General features: G+C 54.6%; 1 protein-coding gene across 1 annotated transcript in view; it reads left to right on the top strand.

Moving 5' to 3' along the window:
- The window catches only part of CACNA2D4 (calcium voltage-gated channel auxiliary subunit alpha2delta 4), a 109,009-nt gene extending 87,275 nt beyond the window's left edge, over positions 1-21,734 (top strand). Inside the window, exons 30-38 of the mRNA XM_089303316.1 lie at positions 11,702-11,772; positions 12,234-12,309; positions 12,506-12,558; positions 12,800-12,852; positions 13,134-13,154; positions 14,507-14,624; positions 16,451-16,563; positions 16,775-16,857; positions 18,211-21,734. Of these exons, the coding sequence (XP_089159442.1) occupies positions 11,702-11,772; positions 12,234-12,309; positions 12,506-12,558; positions 12,800-12,852; positions 13,134-13,154; positions 14,507-14,624; positions 16,451-16,563; positions 16,775-16,857; positions 18,211-18,315 (693 nt within the window). The 3' untranslated portion in view covers positions 18,316-21,734. The remainder of the gene's footprint in view (positions 1-11,701; positions 11,773-12,233; positions 12,310-12,505; positions 12,559-12,799; positions 12,853-13,133; positions 13,155-14,506; positions 14,625-16,450; positions 16,564-16,774; positions 16,858-18,210) is intronic.
- Positions 21,735-23,027: the final 1,293 nt, after the last annotated feature.

The following is a 23,027-nucleotide window of genomic DNA, read 5'->3' as shown; positions in this document are numbered from 1 at the left end:
ACAGCTTTACACACTACGCCACAGTAACAGCCCCTGTGGTTGATTTCTATATGAAATCTATTCTAACTTTTTTTTTTTTTTTTTTTTTTTTTTTTTTTTTTTTTTTGACAGGCAGAGTGGACAGTGAGAGAGAGACAGAGAGAGAGAAAGGTCTTCCTTTGCCGCTGGTTCACCCTCCAATGGCCGCCGCTGCAGCCGGCGCACCGCGCTGATCCTGGCAGGAGCCAGGAGCCAGGTGCTTTTTCCTGGTCTCCCATGGGGTGCAGGGCCCAAGCACCTGGGCCATCCTCCACTGCACTCCCTGGCCATAGCAGAGAGCTGGCCTGGAAGAGGGGCAACCGGGACAGAATCCGGCGCCCCAACCGGGACTAGAACCCGGTGTGCCGGCGCCGCAAGGTGGAGGATTAGCCTATTGAGCCACGGCGCCGGCTGAAATCTATTCTAAATGGGGTGAGGTAAAACCATACTGTGGTTTTGATTTGCATTTCCCTGATGGCTAGTGATCCCGATTCTTTCATGTTTTTTGAGCTTTTTATAGATTCTGGATATTAATCCCGTATCAATTGCGTGGTTTGCAAATATTTTCTCCCATTCTGTCAATTGCATCTTCCCTTTGCTGAGTATTTCTTTTGCCTTGCAGAAGTTTCTCAATCTGATGCAATCCCATGTCAATTTTGGCTTTGATTGCTTCTGTTTCTGGGATCTTTTCGAAGAAGTCTTTGCTTATGCCAATGCCTTGCAGAGTTTCCCAATGTTCTCTAATAATTTGATGGTATCTGGTTGTAGATTTAGGTATTTGATTCATTTTGAGTGGATTTTTTTATGTAAGGTATAAAGTTGGGGTCTTGCTTCATACTTCTGCATGTGGAGATCCAGTTTTCTGAGCACCATTTGGTGAAGAGACTGTCCTTGCTCCAGGGATTGATTTTGGCTCCTTTGTCAAAGATAAGTTGATTGTAGATACATGGATTGATTTCTGGAGTTTCTATTCTATTCCATTGTTTTACTCAATTGGTTTTTTTGTTTTGTTTTGTTTTGTTTTTGTTTTTCCAGTACCAGGCAATGGTGAGAGTGTGCATCCTTGTCTGGTTCCAGATCTTAGTGGCAGTGCTTCCAACTTTTCCCCATTCAATAAGATGCTGGCCATGGGTTTGTCATAAATGCCTTGATTGTGTTGAGGAATGTTCCTTCTATACCCAGTTTGCTTAAGGTTTTCCTCATGAAAGGATGTTGTATTTTATCAAATACTTTCTTTGCATCTATTGAGACAATCTTGTGGTTTTTGTTTTTCAGTTTGTTAATGTGATGTACCACATTTATTGATTTGAAAATATTGAACCATCCCTGCATACCAGTGATATATCCCACCTGGTCTGGGTGAATGATCATTCTGATGTGTTGTTGGATTTGATTGGCTAGTATTTTTTGAGGATTTTTGTTTTATTTTTATTAGGGAAATTGGTATATAGTTCTGTTTCTCTGTTGTATCTTTCTCTGACTTAGGAATTCAGGTGATGCTGGCTTCATAGAAGGAGTTTGGGAGGATTCTCTCCCTTTCAATTGTTTTGAATAGCTTGAGAAGAATTGGAGTTAGTTCTTCTTTAAATTTCTGGTGTAATTCAGCAGTGAAGCCATCCAGTCCTGGGATTCTCTTTCTTGAGAGGGTCTTTATTGTTGATTCAATCTCTTTCTTCGTTATTGGTCTGTCTATGTGTTCTGTGCCTTCATGGCTCAATTTTGGTAGGTTGTATGTGTCCAGGAATTTATCTTTTAGGTTTACTGATTTGTTGGTATACAGCACTTTGTATTAATTACTGATGATTCTTTTTATTTCTGTGGAATCTATTGTTACATTTCCTTTTTTATCTCTGATTGTATTGATTTGGGGTCTTCTCCCTCTTTTTTTTTTTTTTTTTTTTTGGTTGGGCCAATGATGTATCAATTTTGTTTATGTTTTTTAAAAAAACCAGCCATTGGTTTCACTGATCTTTTGTATTTTTTTTTTTTTTGACAGGCAGAGTGGACAGTGAGAGAGAGAGACAGAGAGAAAGGTCTTCCTTTTGCCGTTGGTTCACCCTCCAATGGCCGCCACGGCCGGCGCACTGCGGCCAACGCACCGCGCTGATCCAATGGCAGGAGCCAGGTGCTTATCCTGGTCTCCTCCCATGGGATGCAGGGCCCAAGTACCTGGGCCATCCTCCACTGCACTCCCTGGCCACAGCAGAAAGCTGGCCTGGAAGAGGGGCAACCGGGACAGAATCCGGCGCCCCAACCGGGACTAGAACCCTGTGTGCCAGCGCCGCAAGGCGGAGGATTAGCCTAGTGAGCCGCAGCGCCGACTTCTTTTGTATTTTTTATTTCAATTTTTTTATTTCTTCCTAATTTTAATTATTTATTTTCTCCTACTAATTTGGGTTTGTTTTGTTGTTTTCCTAGGTCCTTGAGATGCAATGATAGCTTATTTATTCGGTCCTTTCCAATTTCTTGATGTAGGCACCAACTGCTATAAACTTTCCTAGTATCTCTTAAGTTTTGATATGTTGTATTTCTGTCTTCATTCACTTCCAGAAGTATTTTGATTTATTCTATGACCCGCTGTTGATACAGGAGCATGTTTTTCAGTCTCCATCTGTTTGCATATGTTCTAGAGATTCCTGAATTGTTGATTTCCAGCTTCATCCCACTGTGATCAGAATGCACTGGTGAGAAGAATGTATATTCTGCAACTGTGGGATGAAAAGTTCTATAGATATCAATTAAGTCCATTTGGTCTATAGTGTTAATTCTGTTTGAGGTTTTTTTTTTGTGATTTTCTGCCTGGTTGATATGTCCATTCCTAAAAGTGGAGTGTGGAAGTCCCCCATTATTACTATTGTATTAGAGTCCCTTTGGATCCATTAGCATTTCTTTTAAACAGCCATGCACCCTGTAATTGAGTGCATATACCTGTTTTATAATCATATCTTGCTATTGAATTGATCCCTTAATCATTACATAGTATATTTTATCTGATTTTAGGATGGCTACATCAGCTCCTTTTTGATTTCCATTAACATGGAATATTTTTTTCTATCCTTTCACTTTCAGTCTGTGGGTATCTTTGTTGGTGCTATGTGTTTCCTGTAGGCAACAAATAGATGGGTCTTGTTTTTTAATCCATCTATTCAGTCTGTATCTTCTAACTGGAGCACTGAGATAATTTATATTCGAGGTTACTATTGATAAGTAACAACTTGGCCCTGCAATTTTTCCATAAATGTTCCTATTGTTTATTTTGTATTTTCTTTGTACTTTTACTGGAAGATTTTCTGCTTTCGCCTTCTTTCATAGTGATGACTGTGTTTCTGTGTTTCTTTGTGTAGCATATCCTTAAGCATCTTTTGTAAGGCTGGACAAGTGGTGACAAATTCTTTCAATTTCTGTTTTATGGAAGGTCTTTATTGTACCTTCATTCATAAACAAGAGTTTTGCAGGGTACAGTAGTCTGGGTTGATAGTTCTTTTTTCTCTTAAGACTTGGACTATATCTCACCATGCTCTCCTAGCCTGTAAGGTTTCTGCTGAGAAGTTAGCCGAGAGTCTAATTGGAGATCCTCTGAAAGTCATCTGGCATTTCTCTTGTGCAAACTTTAGCATCTTCTCTTTATGCTTTACTGTGAAAAGTTTGACTACAATGTGTTATGGTAAAGATCTTTTCTCATCAAGTCTATTAGGAGTTCTGTGTGCTTCCTGTACTTTAACATCCCTTTCTTTTTCCAAATTGGGAGCATTTTCTGTAATTATTTCACTAAAAAGGCCATCTATCCCATTCTCTCTTTCCACACCTCCAGGAACTCCTAAGACCCATATGTTAGGTCATTTGATAGTATCCCATAAATCTCCAACACAGTTTTTAATTTTTCTAATATTCTTCTTCTTTTTGATCTGACTATAAAACTTCCAGAGATTTGTCTTCTAACTCAGATATTCTTTCTTCTGCCTCACTGAGTCCTGTTGTTAAGGATTTCCACCGCATCTTTTATTTGATCTATTGAATCCTTCATTTATAATATTTCATTTTGATTTCTCTTTAAATCTCAATTTCATGGAAAAATTTTTCATTCATGTTATGTATGGAGTTCTTTAATTCATAGATTTGCTTCTGATTACTTCTAAGTAATCCTATGATTAATCTTTTGATTTCCATTTCTGGCATTTCATCAATCTCTACCTCTTCACATTCTAATATTGAAGTGTTGTGTTCCTTTGAGGGTGTCATGTTGTCTTCCTTATTCTTCTTTCTTGAATTTCTGCATTTATTTTTAGGCATTTGTGGAGATAGTTGTTAATTTTTTTTCCCTCTGATGGCTTTTATCTTTGAACTACACCTCTGTGGCTTAGTGGAGTGTCTGCTCTTTCAGTGAATACACAGAGACATGCTCTGGGTGTGGCCAGGGAACTCTGTTCAGTGCTCCAGGGTGGGGGGAGTATCCAGGGTGACACCCAAGTTGGGCATGGTAGAGCTTCTCCTTTATTTTTTATTAGAGGGGAGGATTTGGTCTGCTCTGTTGGTGTAGTCACACCCTCAATGCCTCTCAAGGTCAGTGCCTGGGCACTAGCCCACAGTGGGTTCAATACTCATCCATGCTGCCACAAGAACCATACAAAGGATCAGTGTGAGCATGGATCCTGGCGCAGTGACCACCCCAGGCAATCAGGGAGCCCTGAGCATGTAGAGCTGCCCACAGCGACTGCCCAGAGACCCCACCACACCCTGCGCCCTCCCACACAGCCACAGTGTTTCAATGGTCCCGGCACACAAGGCTCCCACAGTCATGGGGCACTAAGGATCCACTCTGCCCCGCCAGTCTGTCCTGTGACAGAGAGGCAGACACCCTCCCAGTGCCAACTGCCTTTGGGTGCTCTGCCTAGGCAGTTTGAGCCCCAGAATCTGTGATGTGTTGGGAGGCTGGGGGCATCTCACAGTCCTACATGGATGCCCAGTCCCTTGTCAATGCTCCCAGCCAGAATCAGGCGCGTCTTCTCAGCTGGTTGCTGGGTGCACAGACACAAGCTGGTACAGCTGTTATGTATATCCAAAATGGTGCCTGCCCTCTCTCAGCCAGTTACAGGGTGCCATTGTTGGTATATGGGGAGAGAGAAAATGTGCCCCTTTTTTCCTCTAGGTTGGCAGGCACCCTGTTCCCTGCAGGGCTCCAGGCCAGACTCGCACCAGGCTCTCCTTGCAGCCATAGTGCCAGTGGCTTGAGCTGCTGCGGTCTGGTGTCACCTCACTCTCCAAAGCTGGCACTGAGGCTCTCAGCTGCTGGGACTCTGTGTTGCGTCCATGCTCACGCTGTGTGTCCACACCCTCCACATAGATCCACAGCATCCCTCTTCCTTCTGTGGAATTTCCACTGTAGTTTTCTCCCTAAGTCTTCCCTGAGGTTGCACTCCCTCCACTTTTTTTTTTTTTTTAACTACCTTCCCCTAACCTAGAGCATTAGGCTCCCTCCTATTCTGCCATGTTAAGCTTATTTTTTAATTCCATTTTCCCACAAACTTTTTGAGATCTCATGTGTTTTAAAATCCTATGTGATTTTATAATGTGTTTATAATCCTATGTGACTTTATAAGCTCTCCAAGTCCTTTATGAAATGCCCCAGGATATAAATGAAATAGCCCTGGAGAGGCTCCCCCAACCAGGGCATTCAGCTAACACAACTCCCTGCTCCCCACCACTCCCTGCACTGTGAGGCCCCAGAAGCAAGGCAGCCCTTCTCCCATCATCTGGGGGGACGTCATTAGTCTCATACAAGAGCCAAAAAAAAAAACTAAGCTCTGCAAGTTTTGGCTATTAACCCAAAACAGAGAAAAGTTGGACTTTGAACCCAGAATACAAGCAAAGAGGAGCCATGTTGGTGGTGGGGGTGGGTTCTAGAAAAGACATCGTGGGCAGGGAAACCAAGCTGGGAGGACCTTTGCTTTCATGGGATTTGAGCACATGTAGAGCAGGGCTGGCACCCTCCTCTGCAGAGTGGGGCAGGCTGCAAGCCCCTGTCTCCCAGGTGCATGGTCTCCTGCCCTGAAGCACCCACCAGGTCACTGTTCCTGCTCAGGACACAGTTGGTTCACTTTGCTGCACTTGGCTGAGTCCTACAGAATCAGGAGTGATGCCTCCAGAACCCTGAAAGCTAAGAACCAGGACTGCTGATTCCTGGGTCAAGCTGCAAGGACAGTGTCAAGGTTCTGGGAGTGGCAGTCCTGATGGGACTTCCCTCCCTTGGGACAGCTGTGACCCTGTGACTGAGCTGTGCTACGTTATAAAGGCTATTCCCTTGGGAGATGCCACCAGCCCAGAACTCAGCTGACTTCCAGCTGAGGCAGGAAGCAGCCCACTAGACAGCAGTGAGTGGCCAGCAGGCAGGTGGGAAGCCTGGAGCAAATGGAGTCGCTCAGCTTTCTATCCCCCTGTCCATCTGCCTATTCTTGTTTCTTTTTGAACTCATTCAATACCTGTAGCAGTTTTCCATTGCCACATAACGAAGCACCCTCAAATCAGTGTCTTAAAACCAGACACTAGCTGGCATTCCAAGGGTAAGGATTCTGGGTGTGGCTCAGCTGGGTGTTTCTGGCCCAGGGTCTCTCAGGAGGCTACAGTGAGTTAGGGACCAGGGCTGCAGGTCTCTCAAGGCTAGCGGGAAAGGTCACATTGGTTGCTGGTGGCAGAACTGGTAGACTGCAGCCATCGGCTCCCCTGTACCTGGGATACACCTGAGTGCACGTGCGCCTGAGTGACAGCTGTGAAGAGCCCGTGAGAGCAGGGACTAGATGGGACCGGAGCTCAGTGGGGAGCGGCACCTGTCACTTTTCCCACACTGTATTTACTGGAAGCTTCCCTGTGCTCAGGCAAGGGGCTTACACAAGGACAGGACCAGCAGAAGGCTGGGATCACCGTGAACGTTTCAGAAGCTGCCCCCCACACATTCCTACTCTCCTACCCAACCCTGCCCCTCCCCCAAACACACACGTGCTGTCAAGGGCCTCCTGGCCTGGCTGCTACTCTTCCCTATTCCTAGCCTTCAAAGCTCTGTTGAGATGCAGATCCCCCAGGCCCCCAGTCAGATCTGGGGATTCAGAAGCTGTGGCCTGGGGCTCGGGGCCCAGCAAGCCTTTAACAAAGCTTCCAGATGATCCAGATGCCTGACCATTTCCCGGCCAACACTGCGGCCTTGCTGCTGAGTGCTCGCAGCCTGGATGCCCCTGAGTGGGCTGCTCCCACTTTCCGGACCAGGTGACCTGCAGGGAGATTCATCCCTTCCAAGGCCCATCCCAAGGCCTGGCAAGAACGGCCTGTTGCTGCTTCAGAGGCAAGCAATCTCCCCAGACAGCCTCCCAAGCCCTTCTTCCCGACACCTGTCTGCAGCCTGCGCCTGCCCAGAAAGTGGTGGCTTCCCTCCCTTCCAGCTCAGGGCTTGTTAGAATGAAGTCACACCAGGGCAGCCCTCGAAATGGGGCCTAGCAAGAGCAGCAGACAGCCGAGGCCGTGAGAGTGACCATGGCTCTGAAGATCTCCCTAACATTCTCAGGGGATCTGGAGGTTTCAATCTTGATCATTCGCTTCTGGGCGGCACCCACCCACAGGAACTTCCAGTTGGACCTGAGAGGGGCAGCATAGCCTAGAAAACCTGAGGCTTCTGGTACCTTCTGTCAAAAGCACACCACCCTCCTCCCTCCCTGCCCCAGCCTGTGAGCCAGGGTTGGGCAAGGCCCTCAGACCCGGAGTCTCAGAGGTGCCTGCCTTGGGCCCCGCGGCCCCTCCCCTTCCCCACCTCTTTGTCCTCCCCTGCTTCATCCCAAACAGCGCTGCCTCACTGGGTGTTCCCGGAGTAACATTCCTGCGGTCAGCTGGGCCCAGGCAGGCTCTGCAGTGGCTCTCCCACGAGCACAGGGCTGGTGCAGACCCCCGCCCATCACAGGCAAGGCCGTCAGGGCAGGTAAGGGCTGGAAGGAAACAGGGGCCAGACACAGTGACCGCACACATGCTGACTGGTGTTCCCACTTTTAAAGAACAAAGTGCAGCTGTCTCGCGTTTGTTCCATTCTGGCTCAGAGCCAAGGGCAGCCTTTCTCCCTGGGGACAGGCATGTTGGCGCAGCCGCCTCACCCGAGCCCCGAGCCCTGAGCCCCGGCTCAGGCAGGAATCTCCCCAGCTTTGCCTCCTTTGAAGCCTCCAGCCCATCTGCTTCCTCTCAGGACCCCCAGATCCCAGCCTCCCCTGCGGCTAACCCAGCCCCAGGCTGCAGGCAGCCCCATGGGCCCGTGCCCATTGACGTGTTATCCCCAGAGAGAGGGGCCAAGGGGCCACGTGGCCTGACGCGGGCAGAAGGTGGGTGCCGTGGGCGTCGCTCTGACAAGACCCCGCACGCCACACCAGCACGTGGGCTGCACAGGGTCAGAAACGCCATTCGAGGCACCGACCCACTCAGAATCGTGTTCTGATGCCAGAATAGAGTGCCCAGCACAGTGGGCTTAAACAGCTTTATGGTCTGGGCTCTGAAAACGGAAGAAGGCAGTCGACGCCCCCACGGCTTCCTGAATAGGGGCGTTCCCTCCTCCTCAGATAAAACAGCCAGAGCACCTCACAGACAGGCAGGGGTAGGCGGCTTCTCTCTTACATAGGGCGCCGGAAGTCCCGCCCAGCAACTTTGCTCGCCCCTCCCCGGCTAGCCGCACCGCAAGGGCCTCTGGGAAGTGTAGTGTTTTTAGCTGAACATATTGCTACTATCCTTAAGTCACCCTACTTTAAAGGGAGGGGAGAATGGCCCGTGTGAGAGGGCCCGGTCAGCCCGCACCTGGAGTAACAGGCAGAACTGGATACCTTCTCCTTCCCCCGTGCTGGTCTGCCCCGGGGAGGTCCCGGACTCCTTGCTGCTGTCCCCTGCTCTGTCCACCGCCCTCCTCCAGGCCGGGACAGATGGAACCCCGATCCTTTACAGTGTGATCGGCAGCCCCGGTTATCAGCCGGCCCCGAGTTAGGGTAACTTCTGTCTGTCCAAACTGCCCCGAAGCTCTTGCCTGCCCTGCCGCCCCTTCCATAGGCTGTGTGCTGTACGAAAGCTGTGAGAAGGCCGGCGCCGTGGCTCAATTGGCTAATCCTCCACCTTGTGGCGCCGGCACCCCGGGTTCTAGTCCCGGTTGGTCGGGGCGCCAGATTCTGTCCCGGCTGCCCCTCTTCCAGGCCAGCTCTCTGCTGTGGCCCGGGAAGGCAGTGGAGGATGGCCCAAAAGCACCTGGCTCCCAGCTTCAGATCGGCACAGTGCGCCGGCCGCGCCGGCCATTGGAGGGTGAACCAGCGGTAAAGGAAGCCCTTTCTCTCTGTCTCTCTCTCTCACTGTCCACTCTGCCTTGTAAAAAAAAAAAAAAAAAAAAAAAAAGGCAGCTGTGTGAAGGACTTGGGCCATCTTCCACTGCTTTCCCAGGCACATTGGCAGGGAGGTGGGTCGGAAGCGGAGCAGCCATGACCGGAAGCCACACTCTGGTAGGGGATGCTGGTGTTGCAAGCTGTGGCTTAGCCCACTGCACTAGGATGCTGGCCCTGAGGTCACAGTTTTGCCCTACATTTTTAGTGAGCTGTATCCTGATATTTTAATTTTATGTGAGCTATTTCCCAACAGGAAATGCTGTAGGCTATAGGGATTGTGTTTCTTATTTAATCCTAGCTTGGAAAGTGACTTCACTGCCGAGTTGGAGACTAGGTCATAGCACCATAAACCACGGGAGCAGCACTGGGGCAAGTGCCCGGGCGGTGCCATGCCCTCTCTCTGGGAAGAGCCCTTCCCTGGTCAGTGGTGCACTTCTGGGGCCCTGAGTTCCTCTGATCCTTGCTGGGATAACCTCGTTTCCTTCAGAAGGAAGGTAGACTGGCAGCTATGCGGCTTCCCCGGCGGGCCCCGGGCCTGCACACGCGCCTGGCTCGCCTGCAGCTCAGCCAGGCCCTGAGCCTCAGCTCCTGTGCCCGGGCAGTATTTCTCTTTAGTTGGCCGTTACAAGATGTGCCATTATCTTAGGCCCCTCCTGAGCATACTGTCCATGGAGGAAGTGAGAGGAGCAGGCATCCTGCATGTGCACACGGGTCCCTGGCCCCCTTCCTTTTCCCTCCCTTGTCCGCTCCTGTTCACTGGGCTTCTTCTGCTCTGGGCCATCTGCCCTCACCTCTAGCCCAGGGTGCAGCACAGCTGGTCCCTCTCCACACCCGGACCAGAAGCCAGGGAAGCTCTGGAGGAAGAGCCGCGTGTGGCATGGACTTGGCCTCCCCCTCTCTTCCCCACCCAAAGCCTGCACTGCCCTGTGCAGAGTTGAGAGACCAGGAAGAGGTGGTCCTTGTCCTCAAGCAGCTTTCCAGACACCAGGGAACAAATAAGAGCGCGGACTATGACCCCGCAGAGGGGCAGCACGGGTGTCAGGGCGCGGAGGAAGGGCCCTGACTGCGGCTGGAGAGGCCTCCCCTGCGATGCCCGGCCACGGGTAGAGCAGCTTCCTTTACGCGGCGTTGTCTGTGCCACCTGCTTGGTACACCCAACCCCCGGTCTTTGAAACAACCAGCATTCGAACGAGAATCCAACATCGCAGACTGAGCACTCCCCCCACCCCACCCCCAGCCATGTTGAGAAAAGAGCAGAACCAAGAGGCCAAGGCGAGGAGAAAGTGGGGTCCCAGCCATGGGGGGGTGGGTGTTGAGCCTGAGCACCGCACGGGTGTGGCAGGTGCTCGCCAGACACTGCCAGGATAACGCCGGGAGGGATGGGGGTACAGGAGGGAGCATCCCGTTCTGTTTGGAGGGAAGTGATGAAGAGCATGACGCAGTCTTGGCTGCGTTGGGGAGAATGTTCCTGGCAGCAACCACCAGGGACTGGGAAGAAGGGTCAGTTAGGACGGGGGCGCCTAGGGCAGCCGTTGACTATGGCTTTGCAACAGTGAGTGGCAAATCCACAGAGCACCCAACGGTGGGGAGAAGTCAGAGATGGGCCTGGCTGGCTGCAGACAAGGGCAGAGTGTGGATGACACAGGCGACGCCCTTGAACTGTTTTGCAGAAAGGCATTTTTTATTTTTTAATTTTTTGACAGGCAGAGTTAGTGAGAGAGAGAGAGAGACAGAGAGAAAGGTCTTCCTTTTCCATTGGTTTACCCCCCAAGTGGCTGCTACAGCCGGCGTGCTGCGCTGATCCGAAGCCAGGAGCCAGGTGCTTCTCCTGGTCTCCCATGCAGGTGCAGGGCCCAAAGACCTGGGCCACCCTCCACTGCACTCCCGGGCCACAGCAGAGAGCTGACCTGGAAGAGGGGCAACCGGGACAGAATCCGGCGCCCCGACCGGGACTAGAACCCGGTGTGCCGGCGCCGCAGGTGGAGGATTAGCCTAGTGAGCTGCGGCGCCGGCCGCAGAAAGGCATTTTACATCTGACCCTGTGCACACACGCAGCCCAAATGAGTTTTCACAGAAACTTCCTGCCCTCCCACCACCACCACCAAGCAGCCACACGGACTTGTTCCAAGGGACTGTGTCCCGTTTCCAAAATCAGAGCCACCTTCGATCCAACAAGGGGCCGTAGAGCTCGCTGGCAGGGCAGCAGGTGGCCCGTGGCGGGGCACGGCGAGGGAAGAGCTCCCGGGCTGGCGTGCCGGGCCTGGAAGCCGGCGTGCTCCCACTGCCTCTCTCCCCCGCAGACCGGCAGGTTCCTGGGGGAGGTGGACGGCGCCCTCCTGAGCCAGCTGCTCAGCATGGGGGTGTTCAGCCGGTAAGTAGGGCGCGCGGCAGAGGCAAGCGCTGATGCTAAATGCTCCAGACAGATCTCGGGATCCTGACCTCAAACACTCGCAATGAAAGCCCAAAGAGCTCCAAAAGCAACCTTTCCGGAGCTAGGGACTTGACGGGGTGGGAGGGGGGGATGGGGCATCAGGTCACGTGGACGTCCCTGGGAGCGGACCCCTCCACCCCCCCAGCCTCAGCTCAGCCCCTGGAGGGAAAACCATCCAGCCAAAAGAGCAAGCTGTTCGCTCTTCCTGTCCTTCCAACCTTCCGACCGTTCAAAGTGCAGAAATGCTCAGTGCGTGCTGCCCTTGGAGCAGGCGTCCCTGCAGCCTGAGGGTCTGAGGGGCGGGGTGGGGGAGGGGGGCTGTGCTAGTGAGGCCCTCAGAGGCGGGGGCGGGGCAGGGGGATGGCCTGGGACCCCCACCCCCACTTGTCTCTGGCTTCCAGAGTCACCATGTACGACTACCAGGCCATGTGCAGACCCCAGAGTCACCACCACAGTGGGACCCAGCCCCTGGGCAGCGTGAGTGACACCCGACCTGCCTTCGGCCGGCCACCCAGTTCCCCTGCCCCTGCCCCTCCCCACTTCTTCTCCTGACCCCCGGCTGTCTTTCCCGGGGGGGGGGGGCACCGTGACTGTCTCCAACGTGGGCCTGCTGCCCTGCTGCTCACTCAGCACAGGTCCCACGTGTGAGTGGACCGCTGTTTGTCTTCTGCAGCCACTCACCGCCTTCCTGACAGCGACCAGGTGGCTGCTGCACCAGCTTTGTCTGTGAGTGGGGGCCGTGGCCGGGGAGGGAGCCGTGCAGGTGTGGCTTAGGAGGAGCTCCTGTGAGCAGGCGGCTGCCTGAGGTGCCCACAGCACCGCACTGGCCCCCAGAGCCTGGCCGCAGAGTGCGTCTGGTGCCTTCTGCCCACCTGCTCAGCCTAGAGCCCCCCACAAGGATGAGGGTGTCCTGGAGGAGAGGGGTGGGGAGGGCACAGGCCCCCAGGTCCAGTTCTGTGTCCAACAGGTTCCTGCTGGAGTGGTGCGCCTGGGGCTCCTGGCATGAGCGCGGGGCCGAGGGTGAGTTGGTGGCTGCGCAGCCACGTGGGGTATCTGTCAGCTCGTTTGAAAACCTGTCATCTCGGGGGTGGCAGCGGGATAGGGAGTTGGCACCTATGGTTCCATGCTCACATCTCATCCTGCGTGGCCTCCTCTGGCCCCCTCATCTCTCTGTGTGACATCATCATCTCGGAACGCCACTGCTCCATGTGACACCACCACCACCTGTGACGCCCTGCCCTCCTGTGACACCATGCCTTTCCTGTCCATTTCCACCCTGTGCTGGCCTCTGTCCTGGGCAGCCAAAGCTGTCTTCCATCACTGTAAGTAGCATCAGCGGAGGAGGTCCTGGCTGGCCAGGGCGGGTTAGGGAAGCAAAGCAGCTGGGGCTGCACAGCGCCTGCCCTCAACTCTGCATCCCAGGAATAAACCCTGGAAGGGCCTAGTTCTCCGGATCTCATCCCATACCCGTCCAGTCCTGTAGAAAACTGCAGCCGCCTCCTTGGGTGAGGCTCAGCAAGGACAAGGGTGCTGTGGCTCAGTGACCGAGCACACCAGAGCAGCCACCAGGGCACCCCGTGGAAAGCAGAGCAGCAGCGGCTCCGACCCAGGCACCCAGCAGCAGGGCTTGGGCCTCCCCGGGTGCTTGCCTGCAAGGTCTGGGCATGACACCCCCAGCAGAGTCCCCCGCTGGCGGCAAAGCCCCCACAGGAAGCAAAGCAGCAGCCCAGGCCCGAGTCTGTCCCCAGGAGGACAGCCACCAGGAGCAGCAGCTGAGGCTGCCCGGTCCCCAGGGGCCCAGGAGCCCGCAGAGCAGAGCCAGACCCTGGCAGAAAGCTGGGACCACGTGTTCCCGCTCCGTGAGGGCTCTGCTGTCTGCTGCCCTGACCCGAGCTTCAAGCCTGGTCGAAGTTTTTCTAGGTCCCCTATGAAACCCTGTGTCTCTCTGAAAGTCATGTCACCTCCGTGCCTGTCATTCCAGGAGAGAGTGGAGGTCTCACGGCTGGGCAGCAGGGACTAAGGGAAGGGCAGGGAGGGTGCTTGGAAGACGCCAGGCGTCCACCCTCCCTCCTGGGCCCTCATAGGCGCATCCCAGCAGGGGGGACGCGGGGCCTCCCTGGGCGCCACCTTGCCCGGGGCTGAGCCCTGTCTGCGCCACTTCTGTCCTTGACATGGTGGACGACAGCGCATCTGCAGACAAAGGAGGCTCAGAGACTGTGTGCCACAAGCCCAGCTCTCTCTGGCCGGCTGCCGCTGCTCCACTGCTTAGGGAGAGAGGCGGGGCCTGGTCCCCGGTGGACGCCGAGCAGCCATGGCGCCTAGAGGCGCTACCTTCGCCTGGCACCCCTGCTGCCTCTGCTCGCCTCTCCTCTGAGGTGCTGGATAGCAAAGCTGGGAGGAGCCTTGGAGAGGGTGCACTTCCGGGCCCCGGCTCACGCTGAGGACCAGGCTCCCAAAGGCGCAAGCGGCTGCCGGAGGTCGGGAGGCGCAAGGACCCATCCCCCTGGGCGCTGCACCTGTTCTCTGTTGTCTTCCCTCACCCGCTTTCCCCCCTCCCCCGCCCCAAGAGGCCACCTGGCAGGGGACTAGGGGGCGTCCCCATGGCCTAGCGGAGAGCGAGGGACAACCTGTAAGGCGCCTCGCAGTCCTCACACCTGTGCCTGTCCACCCGCAGCTCACAAGCACAAGAAGCAGGACGTGCTGCAGCCCTGCGACACGGAGTACCCGGTGTTTGTTCACCGCGAGGCCGTCCGGGAGGCCAACGGCATCATCGAGTGTGGCACCTGCCAGAAGTACGAGCCCTTGCGCTCGCCCTGCCCGCCGGCGGCAAGGGCGTCAGGACCCACGGGAGGCGGGGCGAGGGGCGCTTCCGGGGGGGGGGGGGGGAAGGTCATTCCCCTGGTGGGGGTGGTGGGTGGTTCAGTGAGGGGGCGGGCAGCGGCGCTCCCGAGTGCACGCGCACCCCAATCCCCGCAGCCTCGGGACCCTCGGGCTGGTCCCCCTCCTATCGGGGCTGCTCACGGTGGTCGGGGCCATCGGCAGTGCTTGGACAGCCAGGCCGGTGGGGAAGAGACCCAAGGCCACTCTCCCTGGAGTTCGCGCTGTGCTGGGAAGCCCGAGAGCAGGAGGAAGCCGCGGGGTGGCTGGGGCCGTCGGAGGGGGCTGGACCTGCCTGGGCTGGGGCCCTGCTGAGCTGAGGGTCCTCCCTGCAGACCCCCGGGGGTCTGGCCCAGGCCTTGCAGGTTCTCGGGTGCCTCGCCGCTCCCCAGGGACCGCCGGAGCAGCCTGCTTCCCAGGCCCACCTCAGACGGGCGTCACACACACGCTGGTGGCCGTGTCCCTCAGTGACGCAGTTTTCTCAGGCTTGTGGTGAGGCCGAAGACAGTGGCATGGCGTGAAGCCAGGGCTTCTGCAAAGACTCGAATTTAAACACAGCTTCTGCTGCTTCCGGCCGTGCAGCCTGGGGGTGCAGGAGGCTCCTCAGGCTCTTCTAGGCTTAGTTGTCCCATCTACAGAATGGGAACAATACGTGGTGCTGTGCAGGTTAAATGTACGTGAGAGGACTTGAAAAAGCTCCCGGAAAATGCATTTAAAAGGTGAGTTTAGGGGCAGGTGTTTGGCTTCCTGATGAAGATGTTTGCGTCCCATTTCGGAGTGCTTGGGTTCCATTCCCGGCTCAGGCTCCTGACCCCAGCTTCCTGCTAATGCAGGCCGTGGGAGACAGCAGTTGTCCCTGTCAGCACGCGGGAGACCCGGATTGCATTCCTGGCTCCAGGCTCCCGGCTCTGCCATTGCAGGCATTTGAAGGCTGAACCAGAAGATGGGAGCTCTCTTTCTGTCTCTCAAATTGAAAAACAAGTTTTATTTGGGTGATTAAATTTTGAAATCCCTAAATAGCTTTTACTGACTACGCATTTTCCATGAACTTATGCACATATTGGCATGTGTGTGTGACAAATCACGGAGGCCATAGGAAACGTGCGGAAAGTGGCCTCTAACATCATCGGCTAATAACCCCAGGCTGCCGCACAAACCATGGCCCAGGTCTTTCACCCTCCCTGTCTGGCGATTCCTGAGCTGTGTGCAGGAGCACTGTGCCACCTTGTGGCCAAACCTGGCACTGCACCTTTCCACACGACCTATCTCCACCCTGGTGGCCTGGCGCCCCTGTTTTTCTTTGTTTTTGTTTTTTAAGATTTATTTATTTATTTGAAAGTCAGAATTACACACAGAGAGAGGAGAGGCAGAGAAAGAGAGGTCTTCCATCCGATGGTTCACTGTCCAATTGGCTGCAACGGCCAGAGCTGTGCTGATCCGAAATCAGGAGCCAGGAATTTCTTCCAGGTCTCCCACGTGGGTGCAGGGGCCCAAGAACTTGGGCCATCTTCTACTGCTTCCCCAGGCCATAGCAGAGAGCTGGATCAGAAGAGGAGCAGCCAGGACTAGAACCAGCGCCCATATGGGATGCCAGCATGTTAACCCACTGCACCACAGCGCCGGCCCCTGGCGTCCCTGTTTGCAGCAGCCCCTGAGCCGGCCCAGCTCATGTCCTTGCCCCAGCCCTCAACACCAGAAGCCCCTTCCAGATGCGGAGCCACAACCCCCGTCTCTGCCGCAGGGTCTTCGTGATACAGCAGATCCCCAACAGTAACCTCCTCCTACTGGTGACAGACTCCACCTGTGACTGCAGCAGCTTCCCGCCAGTCCTGCAGGAGGCCACGGAAGTGAAATATATCCTTGGGTCCTCAGGATGAGCCAGGCAGGCGGGCTGGGGAGAGTCACCGCACCACGGGGCTCGGACGGGACACCTTTATTTGTTCTCCAGTTCCCTCCCTGACTTTTTGGTTGCCGCCCCGACCCCCACACCCTAAGCTGCTGGCAGGCGCAGGTCCTTAGGCTCTCCAAAATGGCATTCTGCTGACCTTAACCGTGAGCCTTGCACATAACGCCTCTGTCAAGTGTGACAGGATGCGCTCCCAGAAGCTCCGCCGCAGACCCGACTCCTGCCACGCCTTCCACGCAGAGGTGATGGGCTGGGGGAGGGGCGCTGTGCCGGGGGAAGGTGGGAGCCACCGCTGTCCCGGTGCACCTGAGTGGGAGGCAGGCCCCACTGTGCATTCGTGTCCACTCTCCGTGACTCTGTCCGGTCCACCCCAGGTCCTGGCATTGAGTTCCTGTAACCCTCGTAGCTCCCTGGTGTGACAGAGGTGACAGAAGCATCTTCTGTTAAACCTTAGTCCCTGGTTCCTGATGCAGGCAACTTCTAAGCCGCCCACGTGCTCAGAGTGTCTGTGTATGCTTGTGAGATGCCGGGGGGGGGGGCAGGGGGGGCAGGTCCCCAGAAAGACAGAGGCAGGATTGGAGCCTTGGGACTGTGGCCTCAGAACCTTATTTCTGGGGAAAGGAGAGGGAATGGAGATGGAGCTTATCTCAAACAGCCAATGATTCAAAAAAAAAAAAAATGACAGTGCCTCGAGCTGTGCAGGTTTGCGGGATGGTGAGCGCGTGCAGGAGCTAAGAGGGTGCAGAGGGCTCGGCGGCTGCCCACCGCTTACCTCCCCAGTCTGGCTGCTCCTGAGTCCTTGATAACAAACCAGTGAGAGGCTGGCAAGTTCCCTCCGAAGCTGCGTGACCCAGTGTAACAGATGACAAAGCCAAGAGCTGGGCTGTCTGCAGTGTGTCTGGTGCTGGCTCACCTGGTGACATCTGCTGCTGGCTCCAGGCAGGGTCAGGATGCAAATGAACTGAATGGAATTATGGGACACCCAGCTGGTGCTCTGTGAGCCAGCATGCTGACAGGGTGGGGGTGGGGGTGGGGGATAATGCGGTCCCCACAGTCGTGGTCATAAATGGTGCAGCAAAACCACATCAAAGCACCAAGCACCATGCCGTTAAAATACCGAGGCAACCAGGATCGAAGGCTGGCTCCATGGAGAGCCACGCTTCCTCGGGCTTGGGGCCCAGGCGAAGTAAAGTAGTTTTCCCGTGGGGTCCTGCGTCCTGCTACATTTAGCTGGGCATGATCTGAGCAAGTGGAAGGAAGTCGATAGGTGGATAAAGGAGCAGGGACTGAGCACATGAGATGTAGGTGTGGCTCCCGGAGCCAGCGCGTTGTGCACAGTCCGTACAGCCTCTGCCCGGCACCCTGAGGTGCTGCCTGACCCCGCAGCCACCCCAGGACAAGGGCCTCCGGAGAAGGTGAGGGCCCAGGACGCAGGCTGCACCCACAGCGTCTGCTCTTGCCCTGACGGTGGCAGGGCTTCCGTGTTCTTCCGGGGTTTCAGCCCTGTCGGTCCCCAGGACCGGCCTTCCCTGGGGCCTGGCTGTCCTGGCTGGCAGGCCTCCCTCCCAATGTGTTCCTCTCTGCTCTGGGCGCAGGAGAACGCGCAGGACTGCGGCGGCACCGCGGACACCTCGGCCTCCCTCGCCCTGCTCCTGCTGCCTCTGTGTGCCTGTTTCTGCGGGCACACAGCCCCCGTCTGACGGCTGCTCGGCGACACATCCTGAGAGGTCCCCGACCGCCGTGGGAGCCAGCCCTGCGGTGGGGCTATCGCCCAGGCCCGGGCCATCTCAGCCATGGGCTAGCCGTCCCTGCCTCTGGACACTGCTGACGGAACGAGAAATGACCACCACCCAAGTCACTTCCCAAGACCCTCCAGGGGGCCCAGCATGAGCTCCACCTGGACCAAGACAGAAGAATTCAGTTCCTCGGTCTCCACCAGTCCCGACGCAGCTTGGAAAGGGTCAGCCTCCTCGTGGACAGGGCGGCCTGTAGGGGTGCTGGCTGAGGAAGAGGAGCAGACTGAGGCCAGTGGCAGAGGGAGACTGAGGCAAGAGCCACATCCCCACCTGAGGCCGAGCGTCCTCCAAGCGAGGTCATGGTGGCGGGCACGCCGTTCCCTAGCTGTTGCTTGGAAGAGCCCTGATGCGTGCGGTGTGTGTGTGTGTGTGAGTAAATCATAATGAGACCATCGGCATGGCTGCCTATGATATGTCCACAGAGAACCCTAACGTAGAGGAAGCAAAGCCCGTAGGCTGAGCTCCGCACCTGCTGCACAGGAACACGATACGCACTCAGGGCAGGTGGAGCGGTTCCTTGCGGCACCACTGTAGGGGCCCAGGGTTGGCTCCAAGCTCACCATGAGGTCCACTTGGTCCCATCGTGGTCTCTTTGATCTACAGAAGCAGCTACCTGTCTCTGGGGTGTAGTCCTTCAGGACCATCCCTGGGGCCCCCGGAGGCCGCTGTGTGGGAACTCACCCTCACACCTCCTTGGTGCCCAAGGCCCTCGGACGTCCTCCACCCCAGCCCCAGCCCCAGATCCCAAGCAGCAGCAGTCTCCCCTGTGAGAGCCGCAGTGAGCCCTGCAGAAATTCCGGGGTGTGCTCAGATCTTTAGGCTTAACGAACCTCCGAAGTGGAGGCCCAGCCCAGAGGGACCCGCCTCCCCTGCCATCCACCTTCGCCCCCACACCAAGGCCAAGCTGCCCCGCGTTTCCCACCAGCAAACAGCCTGCCTCTGTTGCAGGCCAGCTCCTGCAGCACCTTAGGTCATACACGAGCCGATGGTAGCTCCAGGGGCACTTAGTCTTGATCCTTCCAGCTTGGCATGGATGCCCCCTGCACAGCTGCAGAGCTCGGAGCTGTGTAAAGGCAGAATAGCACTAGTAATAGCTAAAGTCTACGTGTACCAGGTTGACAGCACGTACGATGTACATACTCTGCGCAAGTAGCTGCTATGACTAGACCCGTCCTACAGCCAAGGAAACTGAAGCAGAGAGCGCAGAAAGCTGCCTCCAAATTCTAAGAGGATCATCAGCCTGAACGCGATCCATTCATGCCATGTGCCTGGAGAGGCCTGGCTTACAGTAGGCACCGCATATATGTTGACTACTGTGACTACCTGGTCCCCTGGAGGTGGGAATAACAACAAAACTCGCAGTTTGGATGCCAGGAATAACAGGCACAAATCATGGGTGTCCACTTGGCCTGAGGGACTGGAAGGCAGCAGAGCCCACTCCCCAGCCCCCCTAGCTGATGACCTGTGACAACCAGGGCAGGATAAGGGTTTCCAAACTCCTGCTCCAGCCACTCCCTGGGGCCCCTGACTCCCAACCTGACTTTCTTTGGCCTTAGTGAGTGCTCTTGACTTCCAATGGCATTTGATCCAACTCCCAGCTCAGACACCAACTACCAGTTTCTCTCCAGAGTAATCCAGGGCTGTCTTTTGAAAGGCTTGTGGTCCCTACACAGCCAGGGGAAGCACCTGCAGACAAAATTGCACACAGCATTTTTTTAAAAGATGTATTTATTTACTTGAGAGGCAGAGTTAGAGGGAAAGAGAGAGGGGTCTTCCACCCACTGGTTCACTCCCCTTATGACCACAATGGCCAGAGCTGGGCTGATCTTCTTCCTGGTCTCCCACATGGGTACCACTTTCCCAGGTGCATTAGCAGAGAGCTGGATCAGAAATGGAGCAGCAGGGATAAGAACCGGCGCCCACAGGGATCCCAGCTTTGCAGGGTACAGCCTCCTTCCTCTGCTAATAGAGCCACTAGGGGGCAGCAGAGGGCAGCCTGGCTCACTGAAGGAGTCGTCATCTTGATTTCAGAGTGGCAGGGTGGGAGAGCAGTCACCTGGTAAACTGGGGTACAGACCTGAGACCTCGCCAGTGCTGCACACTTTCACATGACCGTGACCTAAGAATGCCGTCAGATCCTCCTTCCTCAGCACCGGCGCTCTGTTAGCTACTGAGTCCACTGCTAGTAATGCTTCTGTGTATTTTAACAGAAGTGTGCTTTCAGGTAAAATGCCTCAACCACCACTTCACAAGGCTAAGTGAAGCTTTTGGTTCAGGAGAGCAAGGGAGTGAATATATCTTAAGGTCAGGAAGGTATGGGGGCCGGGGAGCTCAAAGTGGACAGAAGGAAGATGGGGCAGGAGCTGGCACAAGCACCAGTCACCGCGGGAAGTCTGCAGCTCCAAGGTTGGATCATGTCCTACTTTACTACTGAGGCAGCGAATGACTTCTTGTCTATGTCACATTGGGATTTGAACAGCCTCCTCTTCATTTCTATGGTAGGGACAGTTAGGGCAGTGGCAGCAAGAGGCTTCGTGAACATGCAGCATAAGCCCTGCTCCCGTGGTTCTCCCCAGTCCCGATCTGTGCCAGCCATCAAAGGCAGCAGCCAAGAGTGGGCCAGACCAGCCTTGTTTTCACCAAGTCAAATAAAGGCAGAGAACATATGCACCCAAGACAGGACGTGGCGGGTGGCGAGCAAACAGTTCATGCCCACTGAGGAAAACTCAACAGTGCTCTAGCAGAATATTCCAGAAAAGGATGCTGTTTCTGGGAGAACTGGAAAGCAGCACTGGCCAGGGCTCCTCTATAAAGTCGAACTTCAAACTTGGCCTGATCTACTTCCTTTGCAGTATCCACTGGATCACCTAAGGGGAAGCACAGCTTTTATCAAGACGAGGAAAACCCAAACGGGATCTGTAGGCCTGAACTGAATCAATAGCAGACTGCGATCCAGGTTATATGCCAGGATAATACATGGGAAAACCTTAAAGTTCTATCTATACTTAAGTAAGAATTCTAGGGGTCTGGCACTGTGGCATAGCGGGTAAGGCCACCACCTGTGGACGCCAGCATTCCATATGGGCACTGGTTTGAATCCCGGCTGCTCCACTTCCAATCCAGCTTCCTGCTAAAGCACCTGAGAAATCAGTGGAAGATGCCCAAGTGCTTGGTTTCCTGCCCCACTGTAGGAGACCAGGATGGAGTTCCTGGCTCCTGGTTTCCTGCAGTAGATCATACATCTGTCTCCCTGTCACTTCAGCTTTCAAAAAAATAAATCTTTTTAAAAAGTTCTATCAGAGACCAGATTAACAAACCTCATGGCCTTCAAGTCAATATTCATGAGAATCATCAGAATAAACGAATACAGGAAAATTTCCTCTTAAATTGTCTTTGTTTTCTCCAGTACAGAATGCTGTAACAGACTATGTCACACAGTTTTCTAAGCTTCAGTTTCCTTATCTATAAAAATAAGTCACAAATACCAGTGACTAGCCCACAGGGTTATTGTGAGAACAGTAGTTCATTTAACACATCCCTTGGCATAAAGCATTATTAGGCATTATTTATGTAAACTTTAATAATAAATCAGGTAGGGAGGCTGGTGTTGTGACACAGGTTAAGCAGACAACTGCAACACCAGCATCCCACATGCGCACCAGTTCAAGTCCTGGCTGCTCCACTTCTGATCCAGCTCCCCACTAATGCACCTGGGAAACCAGAAGATAGCCTAAGTACTTTGGCCCCTGCCACCCATATGGGAGACCCAGATGGAGTTCCAGGGTCCTGGCTTCAGCCTGGCCCAGTCCTAGCTGTTGTGGCCATTTGGGGACTGGCCAGCAGATGGAGGCTGAGTAACTCTTTCAAATAAGTAAATAAATAAAGTACTACTACTTTGAGTCAGCTCTCCTCTCCATTCTGAAGCTGGGTCAAGTGACAGTGAAAGCTTAAGAAAAGTTGGAGGCCAGCGCCGCGGCTCACTAGGCTAATCCTCCGCCTTGTGGTGCCGGCACACCGGGTTCTAGTCCCGGTTGGGGCACCAGATTCTGTCCCGGTTGCCCCTCTTCCAGGCCAGCTCTCTGCTATGGCCCGGGAGTGCAGTGGAGGATGGCCTAAGTGCTTGGGCCCTGCACCCCATGGGAGACCAGGAGAAGCACCTGGCTCCTGCCTTCGGATCAGCGCGATGCGCCAGCCATAGCATGCCGGCCGCAGTGGCCATTGGAGGGTGACCCAATGGCAAAAAGGAAGACCTTTCTCTCTCTCTCTCTCACTGTCCACTCTGCCTGTCAAAAAAAAGAAAAGTTGGAAAAAGTGAGTTGGGTGTTAAGTGCCTGATTTGTGAATTCATAGTGGGGGATTTCTGAGAATTTCTTAAACTTTAGTATTTAGGGCTTTAAGAAAGTGCCAAAGGTAATGTTAGTGGCCGGCGCTGTGGTGCAGCAGGTTAGGCTGGCTCCACATCAGAGTGCCAGTTGAAGCCCCGACTGCCCTGCCTCTCACTGGCTTCCTGCTAATGTGCCTGGGCAGGCAGTGGATGACAGTCCAAGAGCCTGGACCCTTGCCATCCACATGGGAAACCCAGACTGAGTTCCTGGCTTAGGCCTGGACCAGACCTG

This window comes from Oryctolagus cuniculus, chromosome 9 (assembly GCF_051225735.1).
Source record: "Oryctolagus cuniculus isolate XC-2025 breed Fujian yellow rabbit chromosome 9, ASM5122573v1, whole genome shotgun sequence".
Taxonomy (NCBI): domain Eukaryota; kingdom Metazoa; phylum Chordata; class Mammalia; order Lagomorpha; family Leporidae; genus Oryctolagus; species Oryctolagus cuniculus.
This window is presented reverse-complemented; position numbering and strand designations above follow the sequence as displayed.